The sequence below is a fragment of the Oryx dammah genome, unplaced genomic scaffold (assembly GCF_014754425.2).
Source record: "Oryx dammah isolate SB20612 unplaced genomic scaffold, SCBI_Odam_1.1 HiC_scaffold_18, whole genome shotgun sequence".
Taxonomy (NCBI): domain Eukaryota; kingdom Metazoa; phylum Chordata; class Mammalia; order Artiodactyla; family Bovidae; genus Oryx; species Oryx dammah.
Window position 1 is genome coordinate 92,388,978 of NW_024070202.1, and position 17,751 is coordinate 92,406,728.

A 17,751-nucleotide genomic window follows, 5' to 3' on the forward strand; every position below is an offset into this window, starting at 1 on the left:
CCTGAGCCCCAGACCCCCATTTTCTTCTCTCGTCGTCACTAGTGGTCTTGGCCATGGTGCCCAATGTTCTCTTAGCTTCCTGGAACGCTGCTCAGCCGTTAATCCTTTTAGAGAAACGTTGTAAGCTTTGGGGAAAGGGCAGCCTGTTAACTCGGCTGTTAACTCTTCGGGTCAGCACAGCTGCCTGCACAGGAGCTGATGAGCCTGCCGCCCCTGCTTCTTCTTTGAGGGGCTATGATCTGCCGACCTTTCTCTGATCCTCTGATGGGAGCTCCGGGAATGACTCATCAGGCGCACGTCGGGAGAGCGGGTGAGACAGAAGAAGAAGAAGAATGCCAATTTGCAGCTCCCTATGCTTTCAAGCATATCCACCTGCCTGCCAGAAACGAGCTCACCGTACCCTCCACAGCTCTGTCCTGTGTGTGCCTGACCCTTTGCCGCGCCTTCATTCGAATGGCGCTTTGCTTTTGGGAAACCCTCAACACGCCTCAAACACAGGACGCATCTTGAGAAAGCCACATCTTTTTTTGTTTAAAGGACAAATGAACCCCTCGTTCCCGGCAGGCGGCCTTCCTTTCTAGTTCACTTGTCTATCATTGGCTGCCTCTTCCCTCCTTACCTTGTGTCCCGGCAAGATAAGGGTTTGGCACTTTTCTGTGTATTTTGGGGCCTCACTTCTCTCTTGGGCTCCATTGAAAAGCCCCTGGTTGTGTCCCAGCCTTGAGAGCTCCAGTGTGTATCCTCGACATTTTTAGTAAAGAACTTGGGTACAGCTGACCCGCACTCTGATGACTCTCCTGAACTTGGTGCCCTCTGTCAGGGACATCACATGGTCTCCTTGGCAACTGTGTTGTTCCTTTCTGCATCATTCTAATTTTTCACTCACATACTGACTTCCCAACGCGTCTCATTCCTGTCTGACTTCGGTATTTCTTGGCCAGTGGGCTGGCTGCTTTGTCTATCTTGACAAAGTATTCTAAGCTGAAGTCAGGGCTCTGACTCCTACTGGGAGTCACATATCCTTCCTAGGTATTTCCAAGATACTGGGTCATTCATTATAGGGACGCTTCTTATTTATAAGGTATTACACAGTCTCTCAAATTCTGTGTGTTTGATATAATATGTGTTGCTTGATTTTAAACAGTACAGAATGTGAGTTCCCCTAGCGTTCTACAGGCCTTCCTGGTGGACTTTTGTCAAACTCATTATGGACACTAAAGATAAGCTGGTAACGTGTGGAGTCAAAGCCTGGCTGTGTGCCCTGTTTTCCTTGGACATCCCAACCTGTAGTATATCATCTGTCTGCATTCTCCTAAAGCTACTTTATATTAAAATGTAATATTTGAAGGTTTCCTGGAAACTTACTCTGTGGTTCATTGCAGGACAACACAGAAGTTGTTCAGAAGTTGGGGCTTTATTCCTTTAAGGCACCTTTTAATTCTAAGATTTTATGATTTCAAGATAGGCTGTATATATTCAGAAAAGAAATTGATGCCCCAACTTGACAGTGGGAAAGCAATTGTGTTGAACAACCTAGTGTCTGAGCAGATTTAAATGAATTTAGATTCATTCTGGACATACATAATGAGGTTAGGGTTATCTCGGGAGAAGAGAAGAGGGCAGGCTCTTATCTTTTCCTGTTCTCTTCCTTGCCAGCACACTGCAGATTAAGGAAACTGGGGCCTGTCCTCCCTCTTGGTGAAGCAAGCATGAGCCTGCCCTGTCTCAGCGCTGTGTGGACTCCTTGTCCTCCCCAGCCCTGCAGGGAGTCCTGTTTCTGATTGCAACTTTGCTTTTCTTTAAAAACAAAAACAACTGGTGTTCCTGCCTTGCCAACTTTGGCATCTCTAGTCTCTCAGCCCTATTAATACCAGTCAGGGAAGGACAGAGGATGAGATGGTTGGATGGCATCACCGACTCAGTGGCCATCAGTCTGAGCAAACTCCGAGAGATAGTGAAGGACATGGAAGCCTGGCGGGCTGCAGTCCATGGGGTCGCAAAGAGTCAGACACATCTTAGCGACTGGACAGTAACACCATTAAAATCCTATCAACTCTCTCTTGCTTTTACCCAGCGTGGTTGACAGCACCCTCCCTATTGTGGAGTTCTCTCAGCTTGAACTTCCAGGAAATCTGTGTTGGCATTTCCATCACAGACTTTGATTAGAAGGCTATAAACTTAACTCTCTCCTAGGCCAACACCTGTAGTCATTATTAAGAGGGAAACTGTTTCAGTTAAAGATCTCTCTTGGTGATACAGTTACTGAGTCTGCAGTGGGCTTACTGACTTCCAGGTAGCAGTGCTCTTGGGGCAGTGAATTGTAAATGTATTTTGCATTTCTGTTGAAGTACTTCCAATACCAGTGGGAGAGAAATGTGCTTGAGCTCCCACTCCTGATTCAGCCAGAGCAGCTCCACTTTTCCCCCCTTGATTGATAGAGGGATTTTCCCACAAAATTTTAATAGGTGGAGGAAAAAAATGCCTTGTGCTTAGACAAACACAAAACGTTTCGATAAGGTATTTCCTATCTGTGCCTTCAATTTAACTGGCATTTTCAATGCTGGTTATGAGTGAAATGTGAAGAATTACTCACCAGCACTTTTTTGCTTTCTATTGCTTTAATTGGAAGAGGTCAGCATTGCTGGCTTGACACAGTTTTGACTTGTGAAATGCCTTGGTTTGAAGCAGATTTCATCTTCCTACCAATCCAGTGAGAAAACTGGTATTGAGGTTGAATCTGTTTTTTGAAAATTTGAAACTAATGTATCCTATCCCAGTGTATAGACTGCATGAGTTAACCAGTTCTCCAAACAAAATAAATTATTCCTCTAGTGGGTACAGTTGTTCAGGCTGGTTTTCTCTCACACATGATGGGTTTGCATTCATTCCTTTTCTTTGCCATTTTCATGAGTGTATCCTGGGTCCTAGGCACTGGGGATAATGGTGGTGAAGAAAAAAGATACCAGACTGAAGCTTTACAAAGCATGTAGTCTCGGAGGGACACACATTGAATAATTGAATAGGACCTCTGGGTGTTGCTATTTTTCCTATTCTCATTTTCTTACCTGTTTTCTTAGCCTCTCCTCTTTTTTCCCTCTGCATCATTAACACTGCCCTCCTTACATCTTTTTTATTCCTTTTCTCATTTCTATTAAAATTTCCCATGAGGATACCTCCCTGAAACTCATCTCTTCCATCCAACCTCTGTTCTGCTCAGTCGTTTAATGGTACAGCTTTAAATAAACCAAGATTTCACACTTTCAATCTAATGACCTAACCAAGTGAACATTCTCTTTGGATAAAACTAGATCCTACCAAATACTGCTGAAAACCAGAGCTTTGATTTGAAGTTTTTCTCTTCCTTTCCTGTAGCACCAGTGGGCAGGTGGGTTTTTGTAGCCCAGAGTCGTAAAAAGCTGGAGTTGGGTAAATTGTCTGCTGCCCTCTTCACCTGGCTGTGTTACAGGATGCTGGTACAGATTGGACACCAGCTCGAGAAGGAGATTGGTGTTTCTCTTAAGTAACTGCTTCTTTTTCTCCCGTAACCCCAAACGTGCACACCCCACCAGATTTGGGGCTTGCCTGTAGGTGGCATAGCCAGAGGTTGCTAATGAGATTCAGCACGCGTCAGTGTTGGGGGGTTTCACCGTGGGGGACCAGGGCACATCAGCTCCTGCAAGTGGATGTGGTAACAGGAAAATGCATTACAAGAGCGGGTGTGGGGAAGTGATTTGACGATACAGCTGAATGTGGGGAAATTTAGCTTTTCCCTTTCTTCAGAAGAGATGATGCACTCAACATCCAAATAGCAGTAATCAATCTGCATTTAAGGCAGCACAAATGGCCACTTCTGGAGAACTGTATAATATCTCCATTTCCAAATAATTTTCTCTTTCAGGATATTAAGAGGATCTGTTCACTCTCCATCCTATCTCGCCTCCCTACTCCCAGTTCCAACCTATACGACTCAAGCTGTGACATTCGTCTCAAAGATTAGTGTGAGGGGTTTGAGGTAAAGTCAGAACCCGCAAGCTTTAGCTCCTGTGTGTACACAAGGTATGGGCAGTCAAGTCATGAACTCATAGGAAGAAGTCCTCGTTGCCCAGTCTTTTCTGTAATTGTTAATGTGCACTGGTTATATTCTTGCAGAGGAAGTTGTTCTTGACTAACATCTGTAATTAATTGGGTGTTCACTGCCCCTTCCCACCCAGCTGTGACCATTTATCTGCCCACAGCAACCTCATCTGTTCTCTACCATTTCATTGTTCTTTTGGCTAAAAGGCTCTTGCTCCTCTCAGATAGCCCCTAAGTATCTGAGGTTTCAAAATAGTTCCAACATATTTCAAAATACACTTGAGGATTATCATACTGTGAATATAATTTTAATCCCAAATAAATAAGTTGTAGCAATAAAGCGATAACATTTGATCCTTGCCATTTTTGAATGTTTCCTAACTTGACTCCCTAAGCCACTGGTTCTCACAGTGTGGTCCTCAGACCAGCAGCATCATTTTCACCTGGGAGCTTGTTAGAAATGTGAATTCTCAGATCTTGCCCACATCTTCCCACCCTAAACCTATGGAAACAGAAACTGGAATTCAGCCCCAGCCATCTCTTTTCACACATCCTTCAGGTAATTCTAACACACACTACAATTTGAGAACCACTGCCCTAAACAATTCTTAACGCCTATTTTTTTTTTTTTTTAAGAAAAAAATCAAAATTGTGTCCTTTTTGCAGCACATTAATAATTTAGTAGTTGGAATTGTAACCATTAAGCAAAGGTGATAGAGACTGAGCCGGGGACGGGATCAGCTTTGGATCTCTCTGCACGCCTTCCCTGGTGGTGCTTCCCCAGCAAGCCCTTGACTAGCTCTGTATTCCCTTTAACTCCTCTTTCCCCCTCCTCGTGCTCTGCATTTGTGACTCTCTAACCAGATTCCTTCTGAGTAGCCTCTTCCAGCTCTCGGCTAATTTAATGTGAGGTCATCTTGAGAGTTGCTGTTCTCACGTGATCCGTGGTATCAGGGGGCAGAGTGGTTGGGGAGCTGAGTCTCTATTACAGACGCCACTCTCCTACTTCTACTCTAATCCTTGGAAATCTCTGCAGAGGACTGGAGTTCAAATACTTAATCACTGATACATCAATGCCCAGCATTTTATAGCAGCTTGTGAGAGAGAAGTTTCCTTCAGAGCTTTCTTTCTTTTGTAGATCTCTTTGCATCTAAGTTTCCTGTAAATTCCCTCATGTGAATGTGATCTTCTACGCTGCTGCCCCCCAGCTCCTCTCCCCTAGCTCTGGGCCCAGAAGTTGAGCAGGCTTACTTCCTATGCCTCTTGGTTCTGTGTCAAGTTCAGAGAGCCAGATCTGTAGTGGATGGCAGGGAATCTTTTCCAGCAGGTCCCTGTAAATGTACTCACATTGGAAAAACCATTTTCTCAGCAGTAAGTCTATTGCGTCTTTTGACTGAGTAAAAGGCATTAAATTTTTCTCTGATGTGTTGTTTTTACAGTAACAAATAGCAGGTGCATTGGAGGAGAAAACAAAAACACATGGTCTGGTGGGGATGTGGATGAGCGAGTAAACAATTGTGAACATCGTGATAAGCATGAAGATCCCAGTGGGCATATAGGATGCGTGGGAATGAGCACCTAAATCGAAGGGTTTATCCACAGACAGAGTCCACAAGCCAAGGCATGCTCTGTCTGGGTTGCCTGGGGAAAGGAGATGAAAAACAGGAATGGTGCTTCACTGACCCATGACACAGCCGTCCCGGTTGTATGAATTTATTCTAAGAAATAATTAGTAAGATGCCTGACAGTTTAAGAGTTATTCCTTTGGCATTATTTATAGGGCTGGAAGTATTACATTGGAATACTACAGTCACAGAGATACCCAGCAGTAGACAATTGTTAAATTATTGGATGTGCATCCATGTTACAGGTTTATGTGCAATGATTAGAAAATGATGTAATAAAACTAACAACACGAGGAAGTGTTCATTTAGTTACTGTTTCTGAGGGGGAAAAGAACAATTGCTAAACTTTGCCCACAATTTTCTTTAAGTGGGCAGGTGCGGTAAAGAATCTGTCTGCCAGTGCAGGAGACATAAGAGATGCAGGTTTGATCCCTGGGTGGGGAAGATCCCCTGGAGAAGAGAATGGCAGCCCACTCCAGTATTCTTGCTGGAAAATTACATGGACAGGGGAGCCTGGTGGCCTTCAGTCCATGGAGTCACAAAGAGTCGGACACAACTGAGCAACAGTGCGCACACACCTGTATGTGTATCAACACTTAAAAATTATGTTAATGGTGCTTTTATCTTGAAATTGAATTATGGATTGTTCTTTCTTGTACTTTTTCTGGCCCTGTATTGCCTCTGTGATAAAGACATGAAAAAATTATAAAAACCAGTGTCATTGAGACAGTTTTCCATTGTCATTGCCTCTGATCTTCCCTTTCTGCAGCCTTGTCCCCTCAAGAAGACTTGAGACTGACACGGACCATTTCTATTGGGCACTACTAGTCCCGTGGCCCTAACCTGGGACAGCATCGTCTGCTCATGTTTTCATGAATCTAATATTGCACTGCCTGGTGGTTCTCTTCCACAGAGCTCAGTTTTCCCCTCTTAACCTGAGCACAGCAGATCGCTTGTCACACTCGGCGCAACAGAAATACATCTTCATTTCTTTTTACATTAGTTTTAGATGAGGTTGCCCAGAGTTCCTTGTTATTTGCTCTGCTGCCTCATAAGTCCTCCCGCCTCCCCTTGACCGTAGGACTCAATTTCCTCCTTTCCCAACTATGTACGCTCCATCTTTTCTGTCTTATCAGTGATTCTGATTTCACTGACAACGCAGCGGCATCATCTTAGCACACCCGCCCCACCATTGTGCACCTGTGCGCGCTCCACATCTCATTTTCTGAGTGTCAGGACCTGGTTGCCTCCTCCAGGTGCCAAGGAACCAGTAAAAAAAAAAGCTGAAGAAAGTGTTGCTTGCTGCTGTGTTTCACTGCTATGTTTGTTTCAGTTGAAACTCTGTATTCATCAATGTGAGCTAGAAATACGTTGCAAGATTCTTTAGAAGTTTAGCAAGTTAACTGGCTCTTTGTTCTGATTTTCCTCCTTTTCTGTTTGAATTCTTTCCCTCTGTCCATAGTTACATACTCTGTACTACCCAGTAGGTGCTTCTGATGGTCCTGCCACTTGGTCCTGTTTTATTGATCATGATAGCTCAGGCTTTGCTCCCATCACTGCCTTTCAGATGACCAACTGCCTCCTCTAGCTCTCGGGGACCTAAGGAGGGGAACACAAGGCTTCTGATCTTGATGCCCTTGTGCTTCTGCTCAGAGGACAGGCTTTCAACTCTTCTGCCTTGCCCCACTCCAAGTAGTGAAACCAAGATGCCTGCAACCTGGAGCATATATCTTACCACAAATCTGCACCTCCAGGAAAGCCAACAAGCTCACTCTTCTGTGCTCTATGCTCACTTTGGCATTATCCAGTCTCCAGTCTGAAATATCTTCACACTCTGTGTTAGTCAGTGGGCATTTGTTCAGCTTTACCAGGCGCACAATAATTGAACTAGATGACCCTGAGTTTAAGACTATGTGAATATAGCTCTGTATTAAATACTGTAGCAAATATTAAGGCTAGAATTCAAGCCCTCAAAGGACCCGTAGTCTAGCTATAGAAATAAAGTGAATGCATGATGCAGTTCAAAAATACTGCATTGCAGTTTGTAACTGGCTGCTCCACTGAGTGATGCACAGACGTGTACCCACTCACATGTATAATTCTACTGCTTCAGAGCAGTTTGTAGATGCTTCCAGTATTCAAACAGACCCCCACCTAGAACCCCTGGTTTAGCAGTCTGTGTGTGACAGCTGTTTTATGATTGATTGGGTGAGGTGGTGGCTACAGATAAGCTGTAATTCTCTTTTCTCTCTAGTGTGGATCTATGAATGATTTGCACGTAAGGGTCTGGAGAAAATGGACTCACTGGATTAGAAGGAGTAACGTGGAAATCGTGAGAAGACAAATGGGCCCATGAAAGCCAGGTTACAGTTTCCCCTTGATGGCACAGGCTGGGGGTCTCTCTTATGGGTATAAGCAAGGGAGCAAAGTGATGAACTGATTTTGTGAAGAAGTCATGGAGCGGTGGTGTGCACTCTCAAAGGATTTAGTTAAAATAGTCCTGATGTTATCTTGGAATAAATTGATGTGGGCCTGGCCCAAGACGGTTACAGCAGAGCCGAGTGAGCACAATTAGAAAGGAAGAAAGGCTTGGCTGTAGGCAAGGACGCAGAGCAGAGTTAGGGGACAGCTTGGTTTCCTGGTTAACGAGACAGTGTTGTTAAAGGGGAGTTGCCGGTCAGGGCCTCCTGGTCTTGCCACGTTATTCCCTGTGCCTCTGCTGTCTGCTTTCCATCCCTTTGTTTCCTTTAGATCCCTTTTATGGAAGAGTGGTTCTTTCTGTGAAACTGTTGGAGTTCCCATTCCCCAGAAAAATTCACATATATAATTCTCCGACTATTTCTGGTTGGCTCATAGGTACTCCCAGCATTCTCCCTGAAGCTCACTTATGTCACCAGGTAGAGAATTCCTGGGACTTTCAAGGTGGTCCAGTGGTTAAGACGCCATGCTTCAAAGGTAGAGAGTTCTGGTTCATTCCTTGGTCGGGGAACTTGATAGAATTCCACATGCCACACTGCATGGCCAAAAAATAAAAATAATTTTTTTTTAAATCCCAAGAAAAGGGACTTCCCTGATGGTCCAGTAGCTGAGACTCCACGCCCCCAGTGCCGGGGGTTTGGGTGTTCTGTCCCTCAGCAGGGAACTAGATCCAGCATGCCACAACTAAGACCCCATGCAGCCAAATAAATAATTGAATTTTATTTTTTAAAAATCCCTCATGTGGCAACTATTTTATGATTGGGTTAAGGCTGGCTCTAACCATACATTCTTTGAACTTTTTTTGTAAACTTACAAAAATATTCAGAATACCAGTCTACCATTGTTGTATTGAAATTAAGGTCATGGCCTCTTTGCCACAAGATGAACTGATGATTCAGGATGTCAGTGGTGCTAAGGCTTGTGCCTTGGAGATGGAGGCTTTTCTGCAAAGGGCCCTAGAACCGAAGAGCAGACTGTTTCTTTATACAGAGAGTTAGGTTCTAATCCTTTTATGCTAAGTAGCAGGCTAATCTCCCTTTTAACAACACCCGTGTCTGCCTTTGCAGAGTTGATGATTTTATCTTTTAGTGGGAAAGCAGTAGCATCTCATAACGGGAGAATTTCAAACTTGACAAGAAGAGTTTTCTGCTGATCTGAATGGGGTTCCTGTCCCACGCTATAGCTTCTAGAAGCTTCTAGAAGTAACCTAAAAAGCAGAGTTTTCATCCCTCTCCTTTACTGTTGCCTCTGTGTATGTGTGCAGACGTTACTCACTTTTCCCGGCTGGCAGTGATTTTTGTCCATTATTGACACACTGGTGTTGCCATCTTTGTGCTGTGGCTGCTTGGAGAAGAAAGCCTCCGACAGGCACAGGCTGCGTTCTGCCCCACTGCTTCCTTTCTTCCGGCTGGCCTGAGCTCCTGCCTGCCTTTGTGAGAAAGCAGCTATTAAGCAGACACAGCAGGCGAAGTTTAGAAGTCAGGAGTTTCATTCCTTGCCTAATGAAAAGGGATGTTGAGCTGTGGTTTCAGCCTGCAGGAAGCGTGGGGAGAGGAGTCGCCATTGGCTCGGTGGAGCGGGCATTGGTGGAAAGCAAACCCACTACCTTCTATACCCTCCCAGGTCTTAAAAGTCAGAGTGCCCCGAAACCTAGGCCACAGAGGCTGGATTATGTAAGATATGGGGATTGTCCCACCGAGAAGTCAGACAAGGCAGCAGAAGCAGGATCTCGTTTTCATTTTCTGTATATACAGCTGTTAGTAGACAGGCATGTCATATATGCACTTTGCATCCTGGAAGAAAAAGGTACATAGTATATTCCTTTCAGGAACAGCACTGTGGTGAGCCTACCGCTCTTGGTGTTTGATCCTTACTTCTTTGAGATAAGAGCAGGTATTACTGCACTGAGTTGTTCCCACAGATCCTCTCTCTCTAGAAGCCCTTGTGTCAGACTGACGGAGGTTTTCTGGGGATGGCTCACCCAGGGCCCTTTCTGCAGTGGTGGGCAAAGAAAGACCAAAGCAATCACAGCACAGGGCGGGAGACCAGAGTCTCCCTGAGCGGGCATGAGACCGTTTAGCAACTTTGTCAGTGAGCCCTCACGCTGTGCGGCTTGGGTCCGTGTACCATTTACTCTTTAGAGGTTGTCCTGGATGGGGGCTGGGGGGCAGCGTTTGTAGTTAGTATCTACAGATAATAATAATAAAAAAAACTTTCACTTTTGTCTCTGTTTTGTTAAACTAACAACATCTATTTCTCAGCTTAAGTATGATCTGCTGTTGTTCATTCGCTCATTCGTGTCCAATTCTTTTGCGACCGCATGGACTGTAGTCTGCCAGGCTCTTCTATCCATGGGATTTCCCAGGCAAGAACACTGGAATGGGTTGCCATTTCCTTCTCCAGAGGATCTTCCTGACCCAAGAGTTGGACCTGGGTCTCCTGCATTTCAGATAGCCACCTGGGAAGTCCTTAAATATGATATTGCCTCCTGAGTGTAAATGAAATGTACAGAATGTGCCTGAAATCTTATCTGATTTAGTAATTGTATCTAAAGTATGAAAAGATGAAGTCTTTGAAGGTTTTTCCAAAATTAATGCCTAAATGCAACCAAGTATCTAATAATCTTTTTAGGAACAAGGTCCTAAACAAGGTCCTACTCATGTCCATCACATCAGTGATGCTGTCCAACCATATCATCCTCTGTTGTCTCTTCTCCTCCCGCCTTCAATCTTTCCCAGCATCAGAGTCTTCTCCAATGAGTCGGTTCTTCGCATCAGGTGGCCAAAGTATTGGAGTTTCAGCTTCAGCATCAGTCCTTCCAGTGAACACCAGGACTGATTCCCTTTAGGATGGGCTGGTTGGATCTCCTTGCAGTCCAAGTGACTCTCAAGAGTCTTCTCCAACACCACAGTTCAAAAGCATCGATTCTTCAGTGCTCAGCTTTCTTTGTAGTCCAACTCGCACATCCATGCAGGACTACTGGAAAAACAATAGCCTTCACTACACAGACCTTTGTTGGCAAAGTAATGTCTCTGCTTTTTAATATGCTGTCTAGGTTGGTCATAGCTTTTCTTCCAAGGAGCAAGCATCTTTTAATTTCATGGCTGCAGTCACCATCTGCAGTGATTTTGAAGCCCAAGAAAATAAAGTCTGTCACTGTTTCCATTGTTTTCCCATCTATTTGCCATGAAGTGATGGGACCAGATGCCATGATCTTAGTTTTTTAAATGTTGAGTTTTAAGCCAATTTTTTCACTCTCCTCTTTTACTTTTATCAAGAGACTCTAGCTCCTCTTCACTTTCTGCCATAAGGGTGGTGTCATGCGTATCTGATGTTATTGATATTTCTCCCAGCAGTCTTTATTCCAGCTTGTGCTTCAGCCAGTCTGGCATTTTGCATGATGTACTTTGCATATAAGTTAAATAAGCAGGGTGACGATATACAGCCTTGACGTGCTCCTTTCCAGTTTGGAACCAGTACGTTGTTCTGTGTAAGGTTCTAACTGTTGCCTTTTAACCTGCATATAGGTTTCATAGGAGGCAGGTCAGGTGGTCTGGTATTCCCATCTCTTGAAGGATTTTCCACAGTTTGTTGTGACCCACATAGTCAAAGGCTTTAATGTAGACAAGGAAGCAGAAGTAGATGTTTTTCTGGAATTCTCTTGCTTTTTCTATGATCCAGTGGATGGTGGCAATTTGATCTCTAGTTCCCTTGCCTTTTTAATATTAAGACTTAATTTTAAAGAATTCTGGTTTGTTTCAGATCTCATATGCATACTGTTATCCATATTTTCTGTTTGAGGTATGATGGTTTTTCCCCTTGGAGTAGTACGTTTAACCTTGGTTAAGTCCTAAATTTCTGCTTATGTCATAAAGCTCCTTTGGGATCATAGAGAGAAAGAATTTTAGTTTACCACCCCTCTGCTTTTACAAAGAACCTGTTTTCTGACTTACTGCCCAGGCCCTGTTCTTTTTTCCTCGTAGTATATGAGGTGCTCTCCAGCCCCTAGGAGAGGCCAGGCGTTCAGCAATGTTCTCACATGAACCATCTGTTTACTGGGTAGGTCTGTTTATTTTGGTTGTCCTGATTGTTAGAACAGGAGAAGGCTGTAGGCAGTTTGTGCCCCCACAGGACCTGCAGAAAGCTAAGCATGACTCGCCCTGAAGGGAAGCAACTTACAATTGGGGTGACGATGAGCTTGCCCTGCCTCACAGAAGGTTTGTTCCCATGACTCCTCCTCCGAGTTTATGGTAGCAAAATGGGGAAAGCTTGTTGGTGGCAGGGGAGACTGTAGAAACAGAACACAGTCTGGATACACACAGGGCTTAGGAGCTCAAAGAGTTGGAGCTACTGTTAGTGTGGAGATCCCAAGAGACCAGGGGCTAAACCTTGAGAATCAGCCCCCATCTGGGGTCATCATCAGATTCCCTGAATGATAAAGCACTGGTCTAAAATTAAATGGAGAAATTTTGACCCACTTGCAATGTCTAAAGCCCTTGCCTTGATTCAAATTCAGGAGGAACTGTGGCATTCAAGGAACTTGGGAATGTTTTCTTTCCATTAACAGTTGAGAGTAGAGTGAGTTACAGTTTTTTTAGATTCTGTATTTTGATTTCTTACCCTCATCACGGAATGGAATCTGAGTAGAATGGGAAGTGTTTTGTTTGTTGTTTCTGAACAGAGGATGTTTCAGATAAGTTGAGTTAAGAGATAGGTCCCCTGGGTGGAATAGGAGGCAAGTGATGAGGGCCACGTATGTAAGAAATGACTGTTCCACTTTGCACTCAGCAACTCCCACCCAGTTTGATTTGTGAATTGGATTTAGAAAGTTATGACTCGAGAGTAATACCTTAGTTCTCTTCGTTCATGGAGCCTGGGTATGAGGAAGGCTGCAGTATGGTTCATAGCGTGAGGGTCTGACACCTTGACCCTGGTCTGGGCAGTTTACTTTAACACTTTCTCTGGGATATGGAAACCCTAGAAAGTCTAGTTCATGAAGCAGACACATTCCTGAATCTTTCTCTGTCCCTAAACACAAATGTTCCCTACATGGCAGTATGCACAAAATGTTAATCACTCAGTCATGTCTGACTCTTTGCAACCCCATGGACTATAGCCTGCTCTGTCCATGGTATTTCCCAGCAAGAATCCTGGAGTGGATTGCCATTTCCTCCTCTAAGTATTCGCAAGTATTCACGAAGGTCTTGACTAATTGCTTAGTGCTGTACCATCACCTTTGAGTCTGCGGTCCTTCACTGTTACACAAGTGATCAGGTCCCTGAAGCTACCTTTCAAGGGATTAGGATGCAAAAGGTGGGAGATTGGACCAATCCAATTAGGATGCAAAAGGTGGTCAGATGTGTGTTCGAGGATCCCCTGCTAAACTCGCTGTCATTACAACCTGAGACTGATTGAAAATGAGGCTTATTCTCAACTATGCACCTTTGCTAATTTCTTACCGATTTAGTTATTATTTATTGGCCATGCTGTACAGCTTGCATGATCTTAGTTACCCAACCAGGGATTGATCCCAGGTCAGGCAGTGAAAGCACTGCATTCTTAGCCACTGGACCGCCAAGAAATGCTCTTTTTCCCCCATATTAAAAAGACTTCTGTACAATATTGCTTCATTCAAGGCAATTTATCTTTTTACCTGGGAGAAACTTATTTCCATTAGAATTGGAACGCTAGGTACATATATTGCATTGAAAATGTTTCATGTGATTAAACCCAGAAAGAAACATTATTACTTCAAGAAACATTATTACTTCTGTTTTTTAGGAATGCGCTCTTCCAACTGATTCTTCTTTTATGCCTGGAACAATGCCTTTCATTTGGAGACAAGTTAGGGAGCTCTCTCTGATAACAAGGTGAACAGCTGGCCTTAACTAGCAGCCAAGCCATGGTTACTGGGCTTAGGGGAAGAGCAGACGTGTACTCTCCCCACCATGGAACGTTCTGAACACCACCAGCTACTCAGCAGTGTGCCCTCTGTAGTCACACATGCCCAGTGAACTGACCTCTCTTCTTGCCCCCTTTCCCACCCTCCTTACCCCTTCCCACTGTGATTTGTATTTTCATTGAGTGCTTTTTTTCCCCTTTCTCTTTCTTTACAGAGCTATTAAGAATGGCAAAGGATTGCATAGCAAGAAGGAAGTGCCTATCCACCGGGTCGCAGACATATCTGGGGTGAGTTGTGTCGTTGAATGGAGCCATGTGATTTCGGGGCACCAAGAGCTTGGCTGCTGCTTCCCTGATGGGCCTCCGCTCATGTGTTTTCTGTAGCTCATTTGTGTTCAGGCACTGAATGTGAGTTTTCCCACGGTTTCTGCTAATGCCTCTGTAGAGATCCTGTTTTATTCTCTGGGAAAACAGAATTTAAACCAGGGCATAAAACCTCCCAGCTCTCCACCTGAATTTTTACTGAGTTGCTTTTCCATTTTCCTATTATCATGAGTTAGAAGATATTTCTCTCAAGTTGTGTTAAAATGAAATTACCTTAAATAAAAAAAATTTCCTGTTTAATTCTGTGACTGCAAAGTCTTAGTGAAAAAAAATGTCAAATACAGATTTTCAGACAAGTTTAGGAATTAATCCTAATGAATGAGGCTGGAAAGGTGTGAGCATCCTTTGAGTAACAGATCTACTAGATGATAGAAAAGAAGAGGTGATGTGGATACTTTTGAGCTGCCTAAAGGCTGTGTCCAAATGACTGTTTGTGACTAGGATGTTAACTTGCATATTTAGGAACTTCTGTGTCTGAATTAGATACCTTTGTTAATTGAGACAATTTATTCATTTATTCAGCAAGTGCCTACGGTGCCTGGAACTGTTCTCAACAGTGACGATATAACAGTGAACAGGACAGATAAAGACAGATAAGGTCCCTACATGCAAGCACTAAAAAGAGACAACAGTAGTGCCAGGGAGCGACTGCTTGGAAGAGACATAGAGCAGCCCAAGGCGGTAGTGAGGGTTCTGAGTTTGATTTTGATCAGGGGGCCAGGGAAGACCTGTTGGCTGTCAGTTTCCGCCCTCTGTTCCTGGGACACACGCCATCCAGTTCTGTTCCCATAGTCACTACTGGGTAAGGAGGGGCTCCAGGTCCTGTGTAGAGAGAGCACATAGCCCAGAGGACATGGCAGAGGAGGAGCTTGTCAGCCTCAGCTTGGACATTTGGACAGCTGGCCCTGGGCACCAAGAAGAAAATACTATTGTAAACAGAAGCTCAGCCGAGCCCACAGCAGTGATGAATTCCAGTGTATCTTGTTCTGTTGTGTTCCCAAGCCTGACTCAGGCTCTACCTGTGGTTCCTTGTGATGACTTCTAAACCCATCTGGCCAGCTCTCTATTGCCTGAGTGTGGTGTTCCCCTGTGGGCTTCAATCACTGGGATTCTGTTAAACTTTCCATCTCTGTAGCAGTCACTGCATACTACAGGTTGTACAGTGTGGCCTATATTAATTGCACTTCAGTCAAGACATCACGCCACTCTTTATCAAGTGAGGTACATTGCTGTGTGTCCCTCATAGCTAAAGTCTGGCGTTTGAGCTGCAAGTGACTATGTTGTATTTGCTGAGGCTCATGTTTCACAAGTGATTTTCCCTGGTATCAGGCCAGTTTTCTCTCTTGTTTACCATGCTGAGGAATTGTTCATGTGTGTATTAATTTCTCTCTGTATCTGCTGTGGCCTTCTCAGCCATATTTCTTTTAATGTCATTCTTTTGGTCAAATCAAAGGGTAATTTTTGTTTTGATTTTTTAATTGCAGGGGGGAAAAGGTTGTATTTGGGGAAACATAGTGGTGACTGACTCCTGCACTGGGAGCAGATGTGCCCGCCCCAAAGCTCTTGTCTGGCCCACACTCTGGGGCCGTCCAGAAGCTGAATTGAGCCTTGGGATGGTGCTCTGTTTTGGCCTGCAGGGTTCGTGTCCATGCTTAAGAGTGCCCACTGGGATCAAGGTGAGGCCCTTGACGGCTTTTTGAGGCAGAGTTACACTTGTTTTGGGATTGTCCTCTTGGCATTCCCAGCACAGTGTCCTAGTAATCTTCAGTGCTATCTTCGAATCTCATACTGCCTCCTACCTTGATGTGTTTCCTTTGTGTGGGTTTTGTGTTTTGGTAGCCATGAATCTTAGGAAACTTGTCTTCATGATCCGCCCCCCCCACCCCAAACTGTAGTTCAGTTTCATACATACTTTTATTCTCTTTGCTGCCTAGATATTGGAGAATTGGTTTGTTCTTACATTACTCAAAAATAAATGCAAGTCAAACTCCTCCACTTAGCACATAAATAAAAGAGGATAGCTGGATCATGTGGGAGAGTGAAAGTGAAAAAGCTATTCCATTCAATAGATGCCAGAATGACCTTGTCCACCTTCATCACACATTATTCAGTTTAGATTAAAGGCTTTTTTGGTGCCCTCTCTAACAGAAGAGTTTTGTCTCCCTTTTCTAACCTTCTCTTCTTTCTGTCACAGTATCGTGTTCAGTATGTGTGTGTTGAATTCTCTTGCACTATTGAAGTGTGATGTATGGGTCTCCAGTTTCCTGAAGTGTTCCGGTGATGTTACTGAGGGCCCCATGGTCAGGTGGGGTCAGTCAGGCCAATGGTTTACATCCAGGTGAACTAACAAACATTGGAATAAAGGTCATCTAATACAAACATGTGTAATGGTTTCATTAAAGTTTGTAAAAAAATTTTTTTAATCTTTGTGTCCCTCCCTCCCCTCATTGGCCACCCTCTCAGTTGCAGGCTATGGTAAATGGCAGTGCTCATTGAGCCAACAGTATATGCCGTATGTCACCATGATGTTGACTGTGAACTGATACTCATGCAGGACCTCTCACCCCACCCCAGGACACATCCTTGAGGGAGAAAAAGACATATATGCTCTTAATATTTTGTTTTCTAAACACATTCAAGTAATATGCTCTGTGGAGGAGGTTATATATCATGATTGGGAGACAGATAACCCATAAACTTGCTCTAGTCTTAATGGCCTCCCACTCTTAGAGTTGGGTTTCTACCCGTTGTTCCTATCTCTTCTCTTCTGTTTTGTAAAAAACAATTTCAGTGGGTCAGGGTTGGAGTGCACGAAGATGCCTCCTGTGGAGAGTTAGCAAGTGCAAGACCTGCTTGGCTGACTCCCTGCTGTGGGGAGTTAAGCAGCCAGGTGTAGGAGTGAGTGGCTGACTCTCTGCTTGGGCAGGTGGGATGTGGGCCTCATCCTGTGGTGCTGAGGCAAGCAGGCCACTTCATGGGCAACCATCAGCTTTCCCCGGGACTGGGCTGGGCTGGGCTGATAGATGTTGGCTACCAAGCATGCTTTCTAACTTGGAGTTCTCTTGTCCCCAGTTGAGCTCTTACATGAGAACTCATCACAGTTTTTTCTTTTTGACTTTTCAAGAATGTTACGATGGCTCCCCAGTGTTTAGGTTGTGTTGGGTTTTGATTTTTGTTAAAGTAGATGATTTTTGACATCAGTGTCAATGGAATATAGTGTTTTTCATAAGATTCATGGCATCTGTAATGCCAGATGCACGAACCTACCTTTTGACTGGGGCCAGGATAA

The 17,751-nt window shown here is 44.2% G+C and overlaps 1 protein-coding gene across 1 annotated transcript in view; it reads left to right on the top strand.

Annotated features, from left to right (window-relative positions):
* SND1 (staphylococcal nuclease and tudor domain containing 1) overlaps positions 1–17,751 on the top strand; it is a 423,281-nt gene that overhangs the window by 227,887 nt on the left and 177,643 nt on the right. Inside the window, exon 14 of the mRNA XM_040259576.1 lies at positions 14,294–14,366. Within this exon, the coding sequence (XP_040115510.1) occupies positions 14,294–14,366 (73 nt within the window). The remainder of the gene's footprint in view (positions 1–14,293; positions 14,367–17,751) is intronic.